Raw genomic sequence first — 22950 nt, 5'->3', positions numbered from 1 at the left:
ACTAGATGTACTGGGACCTTATGGTGAGTTTAAAATAAGCTTTATCTAAATCTAACTAGTAGCTCACCTTAATTAAAAGTTTTTCATATAACTTTTGGTGGTCAAATTGTAACTTTTCTTTGAAGAACATTTACCTTACCTCCTTTATTATATTATTTTATCTCACATTTTCAATGTACTACAATCCCTTTTTTAAATCAAATTTTTATAAAAATTACTTTTTTCATGAAGCTATCATTTTTTTATTTTTTATGCTTTAGAAAGATTGAGTATCAAATCTGCCTCTGTGTAAAAAATCAGGATAATGATTTACCCTTTTTTTCCTATAGGCTTTTTAAATTTTAACACTGTTTTTAATGTAAATAAATGATCCATGTTTGCAAAATCTTTGATTAAAAGTTTTTTCTTTATCTCCCACACGGGCCCAACAATTTTTCATAAACTTTTCATTAAAGATGAAGGATCTTCTAACACTTTGCTCTCCTCTTACTTTCATTATGATATTCACCCATCTAAAGGAATAAGACAATGGCTGATAAATTTATGTATATCCCCAATGATGATACACATAATTACCTCTTCTGTAGATTACAATTAGTGGTTGAAACGTTTGGACACTAAACTTAATGGATAAAGGATCTTCTAACATTTTGCTCTTTTCTATCTCACTTTCATTATGCTATTCACCAGGGAGGGAGGACTGTTACATTAGAGTTTTTATTACACTAGTCCCCAAAGTTTTATAATAACGTCTTCTTATTTGTTGGCTGAAAAACCTTGGAGACTTTTTGTTAGTTCATTTAGTTGAGTATCCAAATGTTTCAACTACTAATTTTAATCTACAGAAGGGGTAATTATGTGTGTCATCATCGGGGATGTACATGAATTTGTGGGCCAGTAATTGTTCCCTTCAGATCCCTGGCTTTTCAGCCATCATACTTATCTTAGCTAAAAACCATCATATAATCAATTTTACAATTGATACTTAGCTCTTATTATTGAAAATAATCAGTTAGAAAGAAAAATAGTGTAAAAGAGTTAGAGCTTTGACACAAATAAAAAAAGATTTGAACAATAAAAAGTAGATCTTCATGCTTAATTTGCAGTCTTATAACACTTTAAGACTCTTACTAAAATACCAAGAATTGATTTTTTTCCAATACCAATTTAAAGGTTAAAAATAAAATGTTTTGAATGGTAACAAAAAGTTGCTACGCTTTCTTAATCGTACCTAACTGTCATAGGAATCATCGTACAAAATATGAATTTCAACATGTTTAAATTACTCAAAAAAGCTTATCGTTATATACGTTTGGACGGACAGACCGACGGACCATAATTATAGAAAAGCTTCGCTTTTAAAAGGATATTATCTTAAGTCTTGTCTGTTAAAATTCTTTTATATAGAATCCATATCCCTCCCTCCCTAAAAAAAACTAGGAAGTTGTGTTAACAAATGTATCCCAGGAGGGCAGTGAAGCCCCCCCCCCCCACCCACTCCCCAACCTAGTACAACTTTTCAAATTTTTAGCAGGGATGAAGGAATTGATTTGGTACTTCACCAGGAAAGAAATTTTTAAATTGAATCACTTCATAAATTAAACAATTTGCTTTAAAAAAATCATTTTGGAGTATTGCTTAGGATACTGTAGCGGACAGACCTATAGTAATTATGGCTTCGCTCCCTCTAATAATAATGTGCTTGTAAATTTATCTATTTTAGGTTATCAATAATTTTAACTTTGTATATCTATTGTGTTGTTGATTCCTCCCTTAAAAATTTTACAGGCAAGGAATCTATTCCCATCGCATTTAACCCATCCTAACTCTAAAGATATTAATGTTTATTACTCCCCCCAAAATATATAGATAGAAGGAATCTAGTATTATCGCATTTGACCCATCCTAATTTTGTAGATATTTTATTTAATATTGTTAAACTTGTGTACTAATTAACTTGTTAATATAACCTTTTTTGTATTAGAGATAGAAGCGAAGCTCCTTTATAGACAAACTAAGTAACGTCCGTCCGTCCGTTACGCTAGAATAAAAAGATTTTTATATAAAGTATTTTTTACAAATGTTCCTTTACCTCTGAACCTAACTTCATCAACTAAAGGCAAAGTTCTCTAAAAATTAATGGATCACTTAATAATAGAGGAGAGAATAACTCTTTATAATCATATTTTAACATTAACAATTTCTTAAGGGAGATATAAATTTTAGAGTTTGGAGATCAAGGTAGATGAACTAACAGGCAACTGAATTAATCTGAAAATAATGTTTATCATTGCTTTGGTTACTAAATTAACTTTTAATGCAAAAAACAAAGCTTTTCTATAAGTAGGGCCAGTCCGACCTTCCGTCCGGAACCGTTAGAACTTATTCTTCGTTCATATAGACATGTTAGAATTCTCCTATCGTTTTCAAACTTTGCATGATAATTCCTATAACAGTTAGGTACTATTTAAGAAGCGTTAACAAAAATAAAGTACAATTAAATAAGCAAAGCATCTCTATAATCAAGTCATAAATATGTAAGTATGTCCATAAACAGTATCCTGTATTTAAGCAGTTTTACGAAAAAATTACCTACAATATTGTTTTGACTTATACATTTATATTCTGCTTATTCAGTTCTGACAAGTGTTACTGTTTGTTTGTCCTACCGTTTCAGAGCTTCTATGTTATGGATGGTGTCATCCTTGTAGGCTTGCTTGTTTATAGTAAGTTTCATATAAGACATTTTAAAGAAATCACATGTATTTAAAATAGCAACACAAAGAAAAATTAAATTTTTTTTTTTCATAAAACATTTAACAACAAAAATAACAAATCAAAAAATATACAAATTATAATCAGCTGCTTAAGAATAAATATATGACAAAAGACTTGAAACAAAATTATTTATAAAAAATGTTTGCATTTCATAACAAATATTCAATTATTTGAATATTCTAAAAAACTCAAAAAATAATAAATTACCAAAATGGGTTAGGAGTATTCTAAGAAGTCAAATAACTATAACTAGCGGGTTCACCCCTTGGTACTTGAGGTGTTTTTGGGTTGAATTCCACCTAATCCCTCATAATTAATCTTAGTTTTAGAAAAAAACAATTACTTTTTTTAAAGGGGCGTAATTTTTTAAGTGGGCGATTTATCTTGGGAGATAATAACACTTACCAGGACCTATGAGAAGCTACATTGTAAAGGAGAACCATATTAGTTCATTGTTTAGCGAGATCCTTAGGTACAAACAGACATACACATACAAAGATCCTGTTACTTTAAAAAAAGATCAACTTGAAGCTTGGGACACCAAATAGATTATTAGGCCAGACTTGAAGCTTCTTCATCAGGAATATTTCTGAGTCCACCTCCAACCAGAAATCTGTCCCAGGTATACACAGGAGGTCCCAGGGATGTACACCTAGATAGATAGATAAATAGATAGTTGGAAAATAGAGAAGTAGTCCGCCTCCAACCAGAAATCTGTCCCTTGTATACACAGGGAGTCCCAGAGATGTACACCTAGATAGATAGATAGATAGATAGATATATAGATAGATTGATAAGAGAGATAGATAGATAGATAGTCCGACTCCAACAAGAAATCTGACCCAGGTATACACAGGAGGTCCCAGGGATGTACACCTAGATAGATAGATAGATGGATAGATAGTCCACATCCAACCAGAAATCTGTCCCTTGTATACACAGGGAGTCCCAGAGACGTACACCTAGATAGATAGATAGGTATATAGATAAGTATATAAATAGATAGAGATAGATAGTCCACCTCCAACCAGAAATCTATCCTAGGTACACACAGGGGGTCCCAGAGATGTACACCTAGATAGATAGATAGATAGACAGATAGTCCACCTCCAACCAGAAATCTGCCCCAGGTATAAACAGGAGGTCCCAGGGATGTACACCTAGATAGATAGATAGTCCACCTCCAACCAGAAATCTGTGTCATGTATGAGGGACAATGGGCAATTAATTCAATTTAAGATTTTTTGCTGAAAGGCCATGAAATCCAGATTTATCCTATATTACTAGAAAAATTGTCTCTGGAACTCGTTCACCCCATGTTTAAATTTTAAAATGCCATTATTTATCCAAGTCTAAATAACACATGTTATACAATATCTACCCCAAAAATAAAACAACAATTAGATATTGGTCCAAACATAATGAATAAAAGACACAAACTGAAAATCTCAACCCAATTATACCAAACATAACCATCACTCATAAAAACCTGTATTTCAGGGATAAATATTATAAAACAACATACTAAATGCAAGACTTGAGTTTAATGGTTCTTAGATTGTTTATTACAAAAATATCACAATAAAGTTTTTATCTATGAAATGAAAATTTTTGGAGAGAAAAAAAATGGTAAAACCAGCTATCTCACAAAAAAATATTCTGTCTGCTACTTGTCTGCTATATTCAAAACTAACTCGCGAGCTTGCGGCATTAGGCGCAAGTACCCAAAATCAGTCAGACCCTGCTAAATTCTTGCACATTCCCTTTGAGCCAGTACCCAAAGTCTGAGACTCTTAAAAATTGAATATTCGATCCATTGTCCCCTCCCTTACTCCCTGTAGATAAGTATATAAAAAGATAGTTCCTTACCATTCCCCATTTAGAATATCCCCCTCAACCCAGTACATCATGTAAAAGTTGCACATCTCGTCTTCAGCTGTAGCACCAACCCAGGTTATTCTGTCCCTAAAATGAAATAAAATATTGGATACAAAGTTTCATATAATTAGTAGTATTTTTTACATTAAATCCTTATAATAAAGTAAAAGGATCTCTGTCTGTCTGTTTGATCGTCAGAAGGATCTCGCTAACCGCTAAACCGATATGATTCTCCTTTACAGTGTAGCTTCTCATAGGTCCTGATAAAGTTTATAGGTATTAGGAGTAAGTGTACCACCACTCTCCCAAGAAAAATCACAAAAAAATGATAAAGTAGATGTTCTTGGTAAACAGCTGTTCTTAACATAGATTGAAAAGAAAACATTGTAAATGTCCCTATAGGCCTCTAGGGGCATAACCTAAAGTCTACAAACGATTTTTGTTTTACCTGTAACTAACCATGGTGCATCTAGCAGCAATTGTATCTCCCTTTCTGATAACCATAGACTTATCTTCTACGGGGTAGAACATCTAAATTCAGTTTATATTATTATATTATAATAGATAGACAGATTGATAAATTGATAGATATATTGTATCTCCCTTTCTGATAACCATAGACTTATCCTCTACTGGGTAGAACATCTAAATACAGTTTAGATTAAAACCAGTTAAAACTGAGAGGTTAAAAAAAACTGATCTTTTTATGCAATTATAATTTTGATATTTTTGTAAAATTAATACAATGCTTTAAATGCATTTTTAGTATGGCTAAGGACCAGTTTTAATCCAGCAAATATTTATCGGTTTCGAAGCCATACTGAAAATAACTTACCTGGGGAAGTTGAGGATCCTTCTTGCCAATGAGGCTCCATTCCATGGAGGGGGAGACCTTCCATCCTGAGACTACTCTGCCCAGAGCATGGGTGTGGGTACGGAAAGCAAATGGATGCAGCTCCTAAATAATATTCTTTATAGTTGAAGTTTCCAACTTTCCTCACACTTTTCTACACTACTCTGCCCAGAGCATGGGTGTGGGTACGGAAAGCAAATGGATGCAGCTCCTAAATAATATTCTTTATAGTTGCATTTCCACACTACTCTGCATAGAGCATGGGTTTGGGTACGGAAAGCAAAGGGATGCAGCTCCTAAATAATACTATTTTTATTTACATTTTCCACCCTTCCTCACACTTTTCTTCACTACTCTGCCCAGAGCATGGGTGTGGGTACGAAAAGCAAAAACCTTCCATCCTGAGACTACTCTGCCCGGAGCATGGGTGTGGGTATAGAAAGCAAAGGAATAAAGCTCCTAAATAATATTCTTTTTAGTTATATTTTCCAACCTTCCTCACACTTTTCTACACTACTCTTCCCAGAGCATGGGTGTGGGTAGGGAAAGCAAAGGGATGCAGCTCTTAAATAATATTCTTTATAAATGAATTTTCCAACCTTCCTAACACTTTTCTTCACTACTCTGCCCAGAGCATGGGTGTGGGTACGAAAAGCAAAAAGGTGTAGCTCCTATAATAATATTCTTTATAGTTGCATTTTTCAACCTTCCTCACACTTTTCTACATATCTCTGCCCGGAGCATGGGTGTGGGTATAGAAAGCAAAGGAATAAAGCTCCTAAATAATATTCTTTTTAGTTGTATTTTCCAACCTTCCTCACACTTTTCTACACTAATCTACCCAGAGCATGGGTGTGTGTACAGAAAGCAAAAGGATGCAGCTCCTAAATAATATTCTTTATAGTTAAATTTTCCAACCTTCATCGTCGTCAATTTTACGATGTGTTGTGCCCCAAACGACAGCTGAAAAACACGTATAGGTTTCGTGATTTCCCCCCCGAATTAATTACGTTATTGGTATAAGCTGAATATATAATCTTTAATAAACAATTTTTTGCAATCTTTACCTTATTCTCTTTGATTTCACAGGCAGCTTCCATATTAGTTGTAGACCTGGCGGGGATCATTCCTCTGGTTCCAACAAAATATACTCCAGCACTCCTAGATAGATAGATAGATATATAGTTAGTTAGATAGATAGATAGTTATATAGATAGATAGATAGTTAGTTGTAGACCTGGCGGGGATTATTCCTTTGGTCCCAACAAAATATACTTCAGCACTCCTAGATAGATAGATAGATAGATAGTTAGTTAGATAGATAGATAGATAGTTAGTTGTAGACCTGGCGGGGATAATTCCTCTGGTCCCAACAAAGTATACACTAGCACTCCTAGATAGATAGTTAGATATATAGTTAGATAGCTAGATAGATAGATAGTTGTGGACCTAGCGGGGATCATTCCTCTGGTCCCAACAAAATATACTCCAGCACTCCTAGATAGATAGATAGATAAAATAGATAGAGATGTATAGAGAGATAGAGATAAAGATCTATTTTAATTTTAAGTATTTTATTTATAGTATGTTTTCCTCAAAAATATATTTTATTTGCACAATAATATCGCTTTGAAATTTTATCTATTGAGACAATTTATAAATTTTTATATTTTTATTTGAAAATTTTCTATTTTCATGGAGTAAATCCTTAAATCCACACAATACATTCTCAGGGATATACAGGGATAAGACAATGACCGATAAATTAATGTACATCCCCAATGATAATTAACCCTTCTGATTATAATTAGTGGTTGAAACATTTAAACACTCAACTTACTCAACCAACCAAAACAAATTTAATAAAGGTCCCAAGCCAGTGAATAAGAAAACGTTGGGGACTAGTGTAATAAACAGCCCAATGTCCCGTTACTCCCTAGAATAGGATAAGAGAAGATAGATAGATAATAACAGATTACACGGAAAGCAAAAGAAAGAGATAAGATTTATAAAAAGAATAATTATCTACCGTATTATAGACAGATTTCCGCCGATATTAAAATAAAAATTATAATATTTAAACCAGTTTTGTGGCCGAAGGCCTTGGATAACTGTGCATCATTGGATCTTGGCTATTCTAGTTTATTTATATGCCTTTTTATACTGCTTTTTATTTGCGGGCATAAAATGGACGTTCAGCCGTTTCGCAGTTTTTTAAAGGAAACTTTATCCCTATCCTAGCTGAGGGCTATATATTTTGTATTGAACTTATAAGATAAATTGAGGATAAACTTGAACTTTGGTTAAGCTTAAATACAACATAGGACATACTAAATTAATAGATGGATATCTTTATCAGGGTTCAGCAGCCTTTACCCCCAGAGAGAGAGAGAGAGAGAGAGAGAGAGAGAGAGAGAGAGAGAGAGAGAGAGAGAGAGAGAGAGAGAGAGAGAGAGAGAGAGAGAGAAAGAGAGAGAGAGAGAGAGAGAGAGGGGGAACAAGGTGTTTATTACACTAGTCCCCAAAGAGTAAAATTTAACTTTTTGTAAATTCTGCTTGGTTGGATCATTAAATTAAGTGTTTAAACATTTCAACGATCAATTGTAAAATACAGAAGGGTTAATTTTATGTATCATCATTAGGGATGTACATCAATTTATCGGCCATTGTCTTATCCCTTTAGATCCCTGCTTTAACCCTTATAGTTATAATTCTAAACTTGACAAAAATTTGACAATCCCTCTTTTCAAAACAAAATTTAAAGCATCCAAACGGGTTTAAAATTGATGCTTAGTGTGGTATTAAAATATTTTGTTGATTATTTTGTGAAGGTGCCTGTAAATAATTTTTAATTCAGAATTTTTTTATGCTTGCCTACTTATGGGTGTTGTCATCCTTGTTTTAAAAACAAAACACTTGACAACCTATTTGATATTTTTTGTATTGTAAAATATAAAGGTAAACAAGTTAAAATTAAGATTCACAGGGATTTTAAGGGATAAGATAATGGCCGATAAATTGATGTACATATCCATTGATGACACACAAAATCATCCCTAATGTAGATTAAAATTATTGGTTATAAGGTTTGAGCTTAAACCAAGTCAAAATTCTGTAAAATACGAAAACTTAATCTTAAAACTTTGGGGACTAGTATAATAAACAGTCCATTGTCCCCTTCCTCCCTGGTTGAAAATAATGAAGCATTAATCTGCAATGTTTGCCAAAACTGAAGTCTGATATTGACTAAATTACCCATTTATTATAGAAAAATGCCAAGACAGTCAAGAATAGTTATTTAGTTCATCGTATTATAGACAGTTTTCCGTGGATATTAACATTAAGAATTTTTGGATACAAACCAGTATTGTTAGTCTCTAGGCACTAAGGGTCCGGGGCAACAAAACTGGATTTAATTTTAGCATTTGTATTTTAATATTCGCTGGAAATTGTCTGTAATACAATGATATACATGCTTTTTCAGTATGGCTGAGTAATGAGTATCTAATCCAGCGGATATAAATGGGATTCGAAGCCATACTGGATATGAAGTTTTAGCTAATATAAATAAGACATTTGCCAATAACATTTTAAAGCAATAAAACCTATATTCAGAACTATCGACTAAGCCCTTAGCAACTAAGGGCTCTATATTTAAATTGTGTGGTAAGAAGAAGGCATTCAAATATAAAGGTGAAGCAGCCTAAAACAATCCCGGGACCTATGTGACGCTTTCCTAAAAAAGGAAAACTCTTATCAATTCAGTACGTATTAAATTTTTAAGCTTTTTTAAAAAAAAATTATGAGATGTTTGGACACTAAATACCTAGTAAAAAATGTTTAATCACTTGTAAAGTTTTAATTAGAGCAATATAAACTCAAACAACATTAATGATAAAATCTTAGTATTTAAAACCTTTCAATGTACAAAATACCATCTTATACCCTTATGCATATAATTCTATATATTCTGTTGAGATTATGCTCTAAATTTCAATTTAAGAATTCTTCACATTACATGTATGTATAGCAAAAGAGGAATTTTGAAATATTACCAATATCTTACATATTTTAGAAGATCCTAAAAGTTTGGAAGGTAAACAATTATATAACTTTATTTAACATTTAGCTACAGAGTACAATATTCATATAAAAAAAATCAAATTCTAAGTTTTTGCCCAATTTGCTTAGGAATTGCAAATCTTATTGCAAAATTAAATACATTTCAAAAGTCCTATCAAGTCCTCTTATAATTTACAAGTATGATTTATTTTAAATAAATATTTGAATAAATTGGAACCCATATGAAATATTTAGGATATTGGAGAAATATTCACCATTGCATGGTTGAATCTCTTACGGAGCAACAACAATAAAATATGACATATAATACTTTAAAAATTAGAATATGAAATTGTTGTGGATTTTTAACACAGGGATCTAAAGGGATAAGACAATGCTTGGTAAATTGATTTACATCAGCAATGATGATACACAAAATTAACCCTTCTGTAGTTTATAATTAGTGGTTGAAACGTTTGGACACCCAAACGTAAGTACCAACCAATTAAAGGTTAATAGAAGTCCCCAAAGTTGTCAAGCCAACGAATAAGAAAACGTTATTGTAAAACTTTGGGGACAAGTGTAATAAACAGCACAATGTCCTTTTTCTACCTGAGAGTAACAGTTTCATCTGATATAGTTAACACCATCAAAGAAATCTAACTTAAATTTTAAAATATAAGATATTCAAAAAAATTGCCTTTTGTAGTTGCTCCATCTCACTTTACAATAAATCCAAATGTTTAACTCAAGTATGGTATAATATGTAAGAAGGGAGGGGACAATAGCGGTTTATTGCACTAGTTCCCAAAGTATTATAATAACGTTTTCTTATTTGTTGGCTCAATAACCTTGGTCACTTCTAATTGAATTTTAGTTTGCTGTTCCATGAAGTTGAGTGTCCAAACGTCTCAACACCTAGTTTTATAATACAGAAGGGGTATTATTGTGTATTATCATCGGAGATGTATATCAATTTATTGGCCATTGTCTTATCCCTTTAGATCACTGATACTAATGCATATGGAGAGATAGAAAAAAAGTTCAGTACCTAAAGAAAGGTTAAATGATTTTAACAGCCACATGAAAAGATAAAAAAATTGGACATGATTTTGGTTGATCTAAATATAATCGACTCTTTAAAATTTATATAAAATATAATTATTAATAGTTATCTATCTTTTTGTAATATAATCAGCTTTTTAATTAAAATATTAAAATAAAAAATTATAAGTTTAAAACCGAAGGACCGGTCTAACAAAACTGTTATTACTTTAACGATTTTTATCTTAATATTTGTAAAAAAAAATTCTGTAATACGATACTATACATCATTTTTCAGTGTGGCTTAGAACCAGTTCTAATCCAGCGGATATTAATCGGTTTAGAAGCCATACTAGAGAATATTTTACACAGATATATATAGATAAATGTATAAAGTAGGGGAAATTAAAATCTCAATAGCTTATAAAATCTGTATAACCCAGACAGAAATTTAAATATGTGAATATTGAAAATAAGGTTAAGGGTATCCAGATTCATGTATAAAATAAATTGAGATAAAAATGCATTATAACCTTTGATGACAAGCATAAATATTTTAATAAAACTATTGGTTACGCCCCTAGAAGCCTCTAGGGGCACTTGAAGGTTTTAAAGGGGTGTGATATCGAAAATCCAGTTCTAGATTTTTTGGGGGTGGGTAATTTTTTAGGGGAGATTTTATCTGGGAGGATGGTGGTACCCTCCACCAAAATAGTTGTAAACCTTCCCAAGACCTATGAGAAGCTATCCTGTAAAGGAGAACCATATCAGTTCAGCGGTTAGCAAGACAAACACACAGACAGACATCCTGTTACTTTAGTATAAGGATGGTTACAAAAATATGATTCTTTTATGCTTTAAGAATTCAAAGAGAATAGTTCTCGAAGGGAAGGAAGGGGAAAATGGGATATTACTAGTCCCCAAAGTTTTATAAGAATGTTTTCTTTTTCCATGGTTTAACAACTTTGGGGACTTTTATGTAATTTGATTGGTTGGTTCATTGTGTGGATCTTCCAAACGTTTCAACCACTAATTGTTATTTACATAAGAGGGAATTTTTAGCATACTAATTTATCGGCCATTGTCTTATCCCTTTAGATCCCTGGGTTCTCAAGTAGTTTAAATATTTCAATCTTTACAGTAGTTAGACAAGCAAATTGAAAACTAAATTTTTATACAGATTCTCCCCAACCCTCCCCAAAAAGATTTTCCCTTTCTTTTTTAAATCCTTGTTTCAAGCATGGATCTAAAGGGATAAGACAATGGCCGATAAATTTATGTACATCCCTAATGATGAAAAAATTACTGCTTCTGTAGATTAAAATCAGTGGTTGAAACGTTTAAGTTTTTAAGGAATATATAAGAAAACGTAATTATAAAACTTTGGGGACTAGTGTAATAAACAGTCAATTGTACCCTCTCTCTCTCTCTCTCTCTCTCTCTCTGGTTTAATCTCAATTTTCAATTTTCCCCCATCTCTTTACCTTTTATTGGATGTATGTAGATGCTCTGTGATTCATTATCTGTCTGACTTTAAATTGAAAAATTTGTAAACTGCTATCTAACTCTTAAAAAATATTTTTTATATTTATTTATATGAATTGAAACAAATAAGAAATATTTTCATTTTTATAATATAAAGTTAGCTTGAACAATAGAATATATTTCAATCCTTGTAATAAAGTAACATGATCTACGTGTATTTACCTAAGGATCTCGCTAACAACTGAACCGATATGGTTCTCCTTTACAGGGTAGCATTTCATGAGTCCTGGGTAGGTTTATAACTATTTTGGGGGAGAGTATCACCACCCTCCCAATAGAAATCGCCCATAGGAAAAATTTGCCTCAAAATTTTTTTGTTAAACTTTTTTTTTAAAACTGCATTTGAATTTAGAGGCCTTTAGGGGCGTAGCCGCTAGTTTGTAATATAGTAAAGTACAAAAAATAATTTTAGGATCTTTAGAATTCTGAAGTACTTCAAAAGTTAGGCTAGAAAAAGGTTCTATGTAAATTTTTACACTTGTTAGAAATCACATTCCCATTATGCCAAACCCTTCTCCTCACATCTATAATTTCTTCTCCCTCCCCCCATGTCTGTAATATCCCCTAGTTTCCAGGAAAAAAGGGGACATTTAGCTGTTTATTACACTAGTCCCCAAAGTTTTATATAAAGTTTTTTATTCGTTGGCTTAACAACTTTGGAGACTATAATTAATTTTATTAATTGGTTGATTAAGTTGAGTGTCAAAACGTTTTAACCACTAATTGTAACATACAAAAGGGATCATTTTTTGAGATGTACATAAATTTATCGGCCATTGTCTTATTCCTTTATATCCCTGTCCTGAATAAGTGTATCTGCATACCAATTTTGAACATTATAGTGTCTTCCTGGTTTCTAGGATTATTAAAATCTTAAAATAACAGCTAATAACAACTCTCATAAGGTGTATACTGAGTTGTATTTTATTTCAAAAAAACAACTTTGGAAACTGTCTGTCTGATCTTTCAGCCACTTATACAGATCAGCATACAGTTACAGGTATCTAAAGGGATAAGACAATGCCCGGTAAATTGGTGTACATCATCAATGATGCTACACAAAGTCACCCCTTATGGATTAAATTAGTGGTTGAAATGTCTGAACAATCAGCTTAATTAACCAGCTAATCAAATTTAATAAAAGTTCCCCAGGTTGATAAGCCAACGAATAAGAAAACGTTATTAAAAGCTTTGGTGACTAGTGTAATAAACAGTCAATTGTACCCTCCCTCCTTGATACAGTCATATTAGATTGGGTTGATAGCTGGAAAGATAAAATTGTTCTTCTTTCTTTAAAACTAGGTTAACTTGAAATTACCAGAGGATGATAAAAAAATATTGAAAAGAAAGAAAATCATACCACCTAGATATTTAGACAGTTTAAATATTTCATATATTAACCCTTACAGATCGGGCCCCAATTCCCACCTTAATAGATCGGGGGGGGGGGGGGTTATATTGACCCCCCCTCTATCTCGGCTTCTGTTACAGATAAAGACGTAAAATTTTTTTCTGGTGGTTTATGTGTATTTTTAGAGAAAATTACTTTTTCTAGTCATAGCGATCAAGCCGCTCCTTAGCCGCTTTTTAGCGGCCAGCCGCTAAATTTTAAAACAGCTGTGGAGCGGCCAATTTAGCAGCTAGGATGACCAAATTTTAGGACGAACTTTTTTTTTTCATAACAAAAAAATTACTTTTTCTGATAATCGCCGAAAAACGGCAAATAACGGAAACCGTTATTTTCGGCGGTTACGGCGGTAAAACGGCGGTTGGCGGCGCCAATTAATATTTTTATCTGTTTATTGTTTCTCAAGAATTTAACAAAAAAATTTATAGGTCTCTAGCTGTAATAGAAGCCACGATATTCATGATATATGTCTGTAGTAAAAGCCGGACAAAAATTAGTCATAAAGTCGGTCAGGGTGCGGTCAAACGGTCATAACACCACTTTTCTCATAAGGTCATTGATATCTCAGTATTCACCAAAAAAAAATTAGGTTTCTACCTTATACACAAAAGTCATAATGTAGAAATTAAAATTTATTTAGAATTTTTTTTTAATTTTGGTGCTACCCAACCGACTTTGACCGGACACCACGACCGACACAGACCAGATATCCTAATAAAATCAACTCTTGCCGACGCATAATTACTAAACTTAAAAAGTCATGAAGTCACAGCTCTCCATCTTACCTACAAAAAAATGACATTGAAAAAACTAGAGGGGGGGTCAATATGACCCCTCCCCCCTGATCTGTAAGGGTTAATCTTTGGATGAAAATATCCTTTTTTTGTCTTTGTTTGTGTAACAAAGGATCTAGTAAACTGCTGAACCAATATGCTTCTCCTTTACAGGGTAGCTTCTGATAGGTTCTCAGAAGTGTTATAACTATTTTGGGAGGGGGTACCACCAACCCCCTTGGTTGAGTACAATTCCTGAGGTATCTCCATCTGTTGGGGTATTATTTTAGATATAGTGAAATATGTGAAAAATTGAAAATAGTTAAAAACATGCCTTAGAGCAGTCCGACCGCCATTGATGTATTCTACTTAATTATGTGCCATAGGGATACGACCTTTGCCAAGAAGTATCAGCCTTCTTTCTTTTATAGGAGCCGAGAAATTTATGGAGTAGCTTACCTTGGTTGAGGTTCATTTGTATACTTGAGTACAACTCCTGAGGTATCTCCATCCTCTGGGATATTATCTACTGAAGCATAGTGAACCTGACAAACAGAAATTGTATTTATTACCATCTAAAGGAATGAGACAATGGCCCATAAATTGATGAACATTCTTCATGTTGACACTATAAATTAAAGTAAGAAGAACCTATCGGTTCAGTGGTTAGAGAGATCCTTCGGTACACACACTTTGAAAGACACACAGAGATTTTTTTTACTTTATTATAAGTATGTACCTGTAAGACCAAATAGTTAACATCAGAGTCCTTGCCTCCGACCTTGAAGCCCACCCCCTCTGGGAGGTCTAGTCTGGGGGCATTCTTGGCCCAGGCATACAAAATTTTCTGGCCATTTTTGCAGGGGGAGGCATTCTTGGTTCCGGTTAGTCCATTCTCCATCTCTCCACAACTAAACATTATACAAAATTATTCTAGTACTTTAATCGTCTGTAATTTGATGCTATACATGATTTTTTATTATTACTGAGAACCGGTCTTAATCCAGCAGATATCAATTAATTTCAAGGCCACAGTGAAAAAAGTGTTATCATTTTTTTGATTAAATAAGATAGTAAAAAGTATTAATTATTTAATATGCTTGACATATAAATAAAATTAAATTGATTACCAATAGAAAAGTTGCATGCTTAAAGTGTTTTGGAAGCCATTGCAGATCTTAGCTTAACTCATTAATCATATTCATTTACATTTTTGTAATCAAGTAAATTTTTTTATGAATTGTTTTATTTTTTGAAAAAATATAAATCAACATTATGTAGAAACTATACAGCAATACAATGATCATTTATTTGACAAATTTCTATTCAATTGTCTATATCATTTATATAAACTAAAGATTTTTATATTTTTTTACTTTTTTAAAATATAATTTTTCATTTATGGTTTTGTTGATTTTAGATGCTGAAAAATAAATATGAAAAAAATAAATGTTGGATAGAAATAAAGAATAATCTGAAAAAGTATAATCTGATTCCTATAAAACCAGAACAAATTACTACAATTAAAAATCTCTAGTTCTGGACAATAGAGAGAAGGAAAATAAAAAAATCATCTTATGTAAGCAAGGAGGGATAATATCATTCTAAAAATTAATTAGGAAGATTTAAGTAAATTCTATTGATAAAAAAAGAATCTAAAGAGATAAGACAAGGGCCCATGAATTGATATACATTACCAATGTTAATTCACAAAATAACCTAAAATAGAGCTATGCTAATCAGGTCAATATCCTTATAAAGAAGTAACAGGATGTCATCTGTCTGTTTGTTTGTACTGAAGGGTCTCGCTAACAGCTAAACTGATATGGTTTACCTTTACAGGGTATCTTCTCATAGGTCCTGAGACGGTTTATAATTTTTTGAGGGAAGGTTACCACCACCCTCCTAAGAGAAATCGGCCTCAGAACCCCCCCCCCCCCAATTAAAAAAAATTGTTTTAATCTAAAATTGATAATAGGGGGGGGGGGGGGGTCATGATTTGAACTATTGAATTGACTGTATTCTATTCTTTAAAGAATACAAGTCTTATCTGATGTGGTTACATATAAGTGGATTAATCAAGAATTAATATTGTTAAGCCTTTCCTCTCAGAGAGGGAGAGGACAATGAGCTCTTATTACACTAGTCCCCAAAGTCTTATAATAACGTTTTCTTATTCGTTAGCTTAACCATGGGGACTTTTTGTGAATTTTGAATAGTTAGTTCATTAAGTTGAGCGTCCGAACTTTTCATCCACTAATTGCAATCTAAATAATGGGTTATTTTGTGTATCATCATTTGGGTTGTATATCAATTTATCGGTCATTGTCTTATCCCTTTAAAATCCCTGTTTTCCTATTCTTTTCCGTTCTTTACAATCACACAAATAAAGAATTAGGATTTTCTTATACAAATTACTAATTTTTTTTCAAAAAAATGTTTTTGAATCAAACAATAAGATAATATGATTATTAAACTTTGGATACAAGTGTAATTTATGGTCTAACTTTTGTTCGTCCGTCCTTCCGTATGTCTGAAGCCTAAGATATAGGTAACCGCTGAATCGATAGGGTTCTACTATTTTGTGAATTTGTATACTGGTCCTGTGGTGGTTTATAGCTATTTTCTTGGGACGCTCTCAACCCCCCCCCCCCCCAAAAAAAAAAATATATCTCTCCCAAACCTAATAATGGTTGTTGGAAACCCCAACCTTACTATGGGGCGAAGCATTCCTGTAAAAAAATTAATCCTCCCCCCCCCCCTTTTCTTTAAAACTAGTAATTACAACGCAGCATTTAATCTGTGACAAATTAGAGGATTTTTTTTTGATACGATTACAGTATATAGTACGATTCTATATGGGTAATTGGACTTCTCATGATATTAGATGAATATTAGGAATAAGGAGAGCCAACAAGCGAAATAAATTTAAAATAATATGTTAGGGGCGTCAATTCAAGTGTTGGCCCCCAATGACAGCTGACAATCACATATAGGTTTCGTGATTTCTTTTCAAATTAATTTCGTTGTTGGTATAAGCTGAATAAATATATACTACTAAAGCACACCATACCTAGCTTATCATATAAAAAGGTATAAATATTCTGTCCTCGTTCATAAAGTGAGAGAAAAGAGACCTTTTACTCATCTTTTATGGATTTAGATAACACAAAAAGTAACTAATTCTTCAAATAGCAAATATTTGAAAATCTAAGAAGATAAATTTCTAGAAATCATAAAAATGGTTTTTAGCAAGGATCTTAATGAATATTATAGTGGATGGTAAATTGATGTACAGTCCCAATTATGATAAACAAAAAAAACACGTTCTGATTTCATAATAGAAAAGTTTGGTTACCAGTATAATTTACATTCCAATGTCATCCAGTTTAAATAAAATTTACTACTTTGCTTTTTAAAGTTTTTGCTAGATTTGAAAAATCTCCTTTATGGAGATTTTATCACAGGATATATGTTTATACAAATCTTTCATGATTTTCTTTAAAAATGTTCTATTGATATTTACTTTAATAGAATAACAGTCCACTAAGTCACTGCTACTTGTATGAAAAAAATACATTTTATCTGTTATTATAGGATGTGATATTGGGCTTTTTATTACACCAGTCCCAAACATTTTCTGTTAACGTTTTCTTATTCGATGGTTTGATAACTTTCGGTACTATTATTGAAATTTTATTGGTTGGTTCATAAAATTGAGTGTCCAAACGTTTCAACCACAAATTGAAATCTATAGATGGGGTAATTTGTTTATCATTATTGGGAATATAGATTTATTTATCGGCCATTGTCTTAACCTTTTAGATCTCTGTTTTTTTTACACAATTTGGCTTGCAAAATAGCTTAGAACCATAGAAAAAAAAACAATAGGTTAATTTACTAAAAATATATAATTATTGCTTTCTAGCAACCTTAATTTAAGAATAGTTATTTATCTCATCGTATCATAGACAGCTTTCCGCGGATATTTAAATGTAAACTTAAATGATAAAAACAGTTTTGTTAACCGGCCAAAAGCGCTAACAAAACTGCAATTAATTGGGTGTTTTTTATTTTAATATTTGTGGAAATTGTTATTGCGTTTTCTCTGTAAAATGATAGGAATACCTTTTATCACATATAATACACATAATAACTTTAAATAGAGTTCAATACTCTGACATTTTTTACAATACAATACTAGTGGATCTAATGGGATAAGACAATGTCCGATAAATTGATGGTACATCCCAAATGATAATACACAAAATTACCCCTTCTTCATATTACATCTAATGTTAAAAACGTTTAAACACTCAGCTTAAAGTACAAACCAATCATAATTTAATAAAATTTTCCAAAGTTTTTATGTCAACGAAAAAGAAAACGATATTATAAAACTTTGGGGGCTAATTTAATAAACAGCCAAATTTTCCCTCCCAACCTGAAATCTAGCCCTACTCCAATGCTTTCTTACTCATTGCTATGCATTTTTTAATGATCGATGATGTAAATTTAATATTTGAATGTATTGCATAAGTAAATAAGTTCATATCTATTATAATGTCGTAATTCTACGACTTGATGTCACTTTCCAAATTCCAGTTAAATCTAAACATTTCAGTTTATACGTTGGTTAATAATTGTCAGTATATAAGCAAAGATTCTTTATACACTCGCTTTTTATTTTATTCTTTGCGCATTTTCCCTCCATTTAGAAGCAAAGCTATTATCAGGGAGGTAGGGGACATTGGGCTGTCTATTACACTAGTCCCTAACTTGCTTACCAACTTCGAGGACTTTTATTGAACTTTGATTAAGTAATTCATCAAGTTGGATGCCCACTAATTGTATTTGACAGAATGGGTAATTTTGTGTATCATCATTGGGAATGTACATCAATTTATCTGCTTGTTGTATCTTTCTAGATCCATTGCTAATGTATATTAAGGACAAGTTTGTATAAGTCCGTTGAAAGGTCCTAAAAATTGGATTCCATTTTTTGCTTAAATTTAAAGGTTTTTTTTTGTTATAACATTATTAATTACCACCTTCATGAGTGCAAAAATGATTTTATAAGGAAAGCCTTTCTAGAATTGGAATTAAGTGTTCTTGTTTTGATGTATCACTACTATACTATAATATGTACTTTAGATTGTAATATTATGAAATTTCAAGTTTACAGCTTAATAACTAGGGCTGTATATTATCATAATAAACTCTCTCACTCTCTCTCTCTCTTTCTCGTGTTACTTTCTCTCTCTCTCAATATCAATTTCTCTTCTGTCCTTGTTTATCTCTTTATATCTCCCTCTTTCTCTTATTCTCAATTTCAATCTCTCTCTATTTTTTTTTCTCTACCTTTCTTTGTATCTTTTTCACTTATTCTCAATTTCATTCTCTCTTTATTTCTGTTTCTTTCTCTCCTTCTTTTTCTATCTCTCTTTCTCTTCCTTTTTTTTCTGTCATTCTTTCTCTCTTTCGTTTTCTCTATCCATCTAACTTTATCTCTCTCTTTCTATCTGTATTATATCTCTCAGTTTTCCCTCTATCGTTCTTATCGTACTTTATCTCTTTCTCTCTCTCTCTCTCTCTCTCTCTCTCTCTCTCTCTCTCTCTCTCTCTCTCTCTCTCTCTCTCTCTCTCTCTCTCTCTCTCTCTCTCTCTCTCTCTCTCTCTCTCTCTCTCTCTCTCTCTCTCTCTCTCTCTCTCTCTTTCTCTCTCTCTCTCTCTCTCTCTCTCTCTCTCTCTCTCTCTCTCTCTCTCTCTCTCTCTCTCTCTCTTCTCTCTCTCTCTATCTATCTATCTATCTATCTATCTATCTATCTATTTATCTATCTATCTATCTATCTATCTATCTATCTATCTATCTATCTTTCTATCTATATATCTATCTTTCTATCTATATATCTATTTATCTATCTATTTATCTATCTATCTATCTCTCTCTATCTATTCTTTTACTTTTATCTGCTTTCTCTTATTTTCTCTCTCTCTCTTTCACTCTCTTTTCTCTATTAATTTTTCACTTCCTATTTTCTCTATAAATTTATCAATTTATCTAAAATTCCAACCTATTTCCTAGCCATATATATAATCAGTTTGAGCAGGGATCTTAAGGGATAAGACAAAGCACACTGAATTAATTGAAATATCCAATGATGATAAGATAAACAAAATGGCCATTTCTGTATGTTAGAATAATTGTTTGGTTTTGACATTGCTTGGTTGAAACCAAACAATCAAATTTCAAGAAGAGCACGCAACATTTTTTAACCAACGGATGTGATAATGTATTTGTACAACTTTAGGTACTTTTTAATTTAAAGTACAATATTCTTTCCCCTCCTGCTAATTTTCTAAGTATATATATAAATTGTATGTGATAAGTTTAAGTGTCATACTCCAATTTCCTTAAAAGCAATTTCAACACAAATATGTATCTTTTGTAGAGCGAATCTTTTCATAATTTGAATTGAAACGTAAAATAATAGGATGTCTATTTTTAGCTTAAATTATCGCTAACCACCGGACCGATATGGTTATTATTTAAAGTGAAGCTCCAGGGAAGTATTATAACTAATTTAGGAGAGGGTAGTCCAACCTCCCAAGATACTTTGCCTCTGAAAAAATCGGGCTTTCCCTTGACAAAATTTCAAACTAGAATATGAAGTCGGTGGTCGACTTTACTCTCCCCCTCTCTCAATCGCATTTACTAGCCCTTAGTGAATAAAACAGAATGAATTATAGATAAAATGTTCAGTTGATATATGTGCAATAATTCTTAGAAATCACCAAATCTTTCTGAAATAAAAATATAATACTTTTAATGTCTTTTATGAATGACCGATGGACTAACAGACAAAGTAAAGTATACACATCATGTTCATTGATACAGGGACCAAAAATTCAATATATAAAACGAGAAAATCACATTTACCCCATTTCATTACGGAAGGACTGACAGACATACAAAGTGAACTATAGAGTAGCTTCGCTACTAAAAAAAGATAGTTATACCTAAAGATAGATTCCTTAATTCCAGGTTCCTTACATCCAAACAGCAACATGTGGTGGGCTGTCTCCATTTCAGCTCGCGGCTCATATCCAACTATAATATAGATAGATAGATAGATAGATAGATAGATAGATAGATAGATAGATAGATAGATAGATAGATAGATAGATAGATAGATAGATATATCTACAGACAGGCAGAGATAGAGAGATACATCCAAACAATAACATGTGATGGGCTGTCTCCATTTCTGCACAAGGCTCATAACCAAATATAATATAGATAGATAGATAGATAGATAGATAGATATATATATAGACAGATAGATAGATAGATAGATAGATAGATAGATAGATAGATAGATAGATAGATAGATAGATAGATAGATAGATAGATAGATAGATAGATAGATAGATAGATAGATAGATAGATAGTTAGATAGATAGATAGATAGATAGATAGATAGATAGATAGAGATACAGACAGACAGACAGACAAACAGAATGATAGAGAGAGATACTGGCAGATAGATAGAGATACAGACATATAGAGGGAGAAATAGATAGATAGAGAGAATGATGGACTGATATATAGACATATAGATAGATGGGTAGATAGATAAGTAGATAGATAGACAGATAGACTTGCCAACATAATAAGTATTATTTCCCTCTAGTCTCATGGGTGTACATAGATAGACTACTTTCTAGATAGATAGATAGACATATAATAGATAGATGGACAGATGGACTTACCGACATAATAAGTATTATTATCTAATATGATAGGTGTACATAGATAGACAATCAAACATATAAATTGACAAAAAATAGATAGATAGAAAATGGACTTACCGACATAATAAGTATTATTTTCATCTAATCTGATAGGAGTACAAACAAAGATAAGTTTCAGGTGCTTCGGGTTTAGCTTTGGGCATCAACAGCTCATAATTGGATCTAAACAAAATAAAGACAGGGGTCAGTAATTAAAAAGTCATCCTACAAGTAAATGTATTGCAATAAAAACTGTGTTTTTATGGGATTTTGATGGATAAGACATAGAAAACAAAGCACGAAAATTATTGGACAATGATAGTTTATACAACCCCATTAGGATTTAATGAAAGTCACCAGAGATAATAATTATATTACCCTCTATATTAACAATAAAACTATTTTTAGTCCAGACAGGCTGAATTCCCGGGATAATAAAACTGGTTCAAACTTTATGGATTTTATTTCAATATTCGTAAAAAAATGGAATAGTTATTTCTCGTATCGTACTATAAACGGCTTTCCGCGGATATAGAATGTACAATTATAAGATTAAAACTAGTTTTTTTAGCCCCGTGGTGCCGAAGGCACCGGCTAAAAAAACTAGTTTTAATCTTATGATTGTACATTTCTATATTCGTAGATAACTGGATATAATACGATGCTAGACATAGTTTTTTCGTATGGATGAGAACCGGTTCCTATCCACCGGATTCGAATGAATACGAGAAAATACTTACGTATCTACAATTCTTATTGACTGGCCCAAACCAACAAAACAGCTTAGCAAGCTCAAAATTAATAACATTTTAAAT

The 22950-nt window shown here is 32.1% G+C and overlaps 1 protein-coding gene across 1 annotated transcript; it reads right to left on the bottom strand.

The window, feature by feature from the left end:
- Positions 1-2745: 2745 nt before the first annotated feature.
- On the bottom strand, positions 2746-22315 carry LOC145333856 (peptidylglycine alpha-hydroxylating monooxygenase-like). Its single transcript, XM_080179114.1, is given in 10 exon segments — positions 2746-3430; positions 4648-4743; positions 5105-5187; positions 5492-5614; positions 6577-6670; positions 14801-14886; positions 15081-15252; positions 21362-21452; positions 22214-22259; positions 22261-22315. Coding segments are annotated over 10 exon segments (930 nt in total). The 5' UTR covers positions 22300-22315; the 3' UTR covers positions 2746-3330.
- Between the last annotated feature and the right edge of the window lie 635 nt (positions 22316-22950).

The sequence above is a fragment of the Acartia tonsa genome, chromosome 12 (assembly GCF_053477335.1).
Source record: "Acartia tonsa isolate MP-2025a chromosome 12, ASM5347733v1, whole genome shotgun sequence".
NCBI classification, from domain to species: Eukaryota; Metazoa; Arthropoda; class Copepoda; order Calanoida; family Acartiidae; genus Acartia; species Acartia tonsa.
The sequence above is the reverse complement of the archived record's forward strand: the minus strand, read 5'-3'. Positions and strand labels throughout refer to the sequence as shown.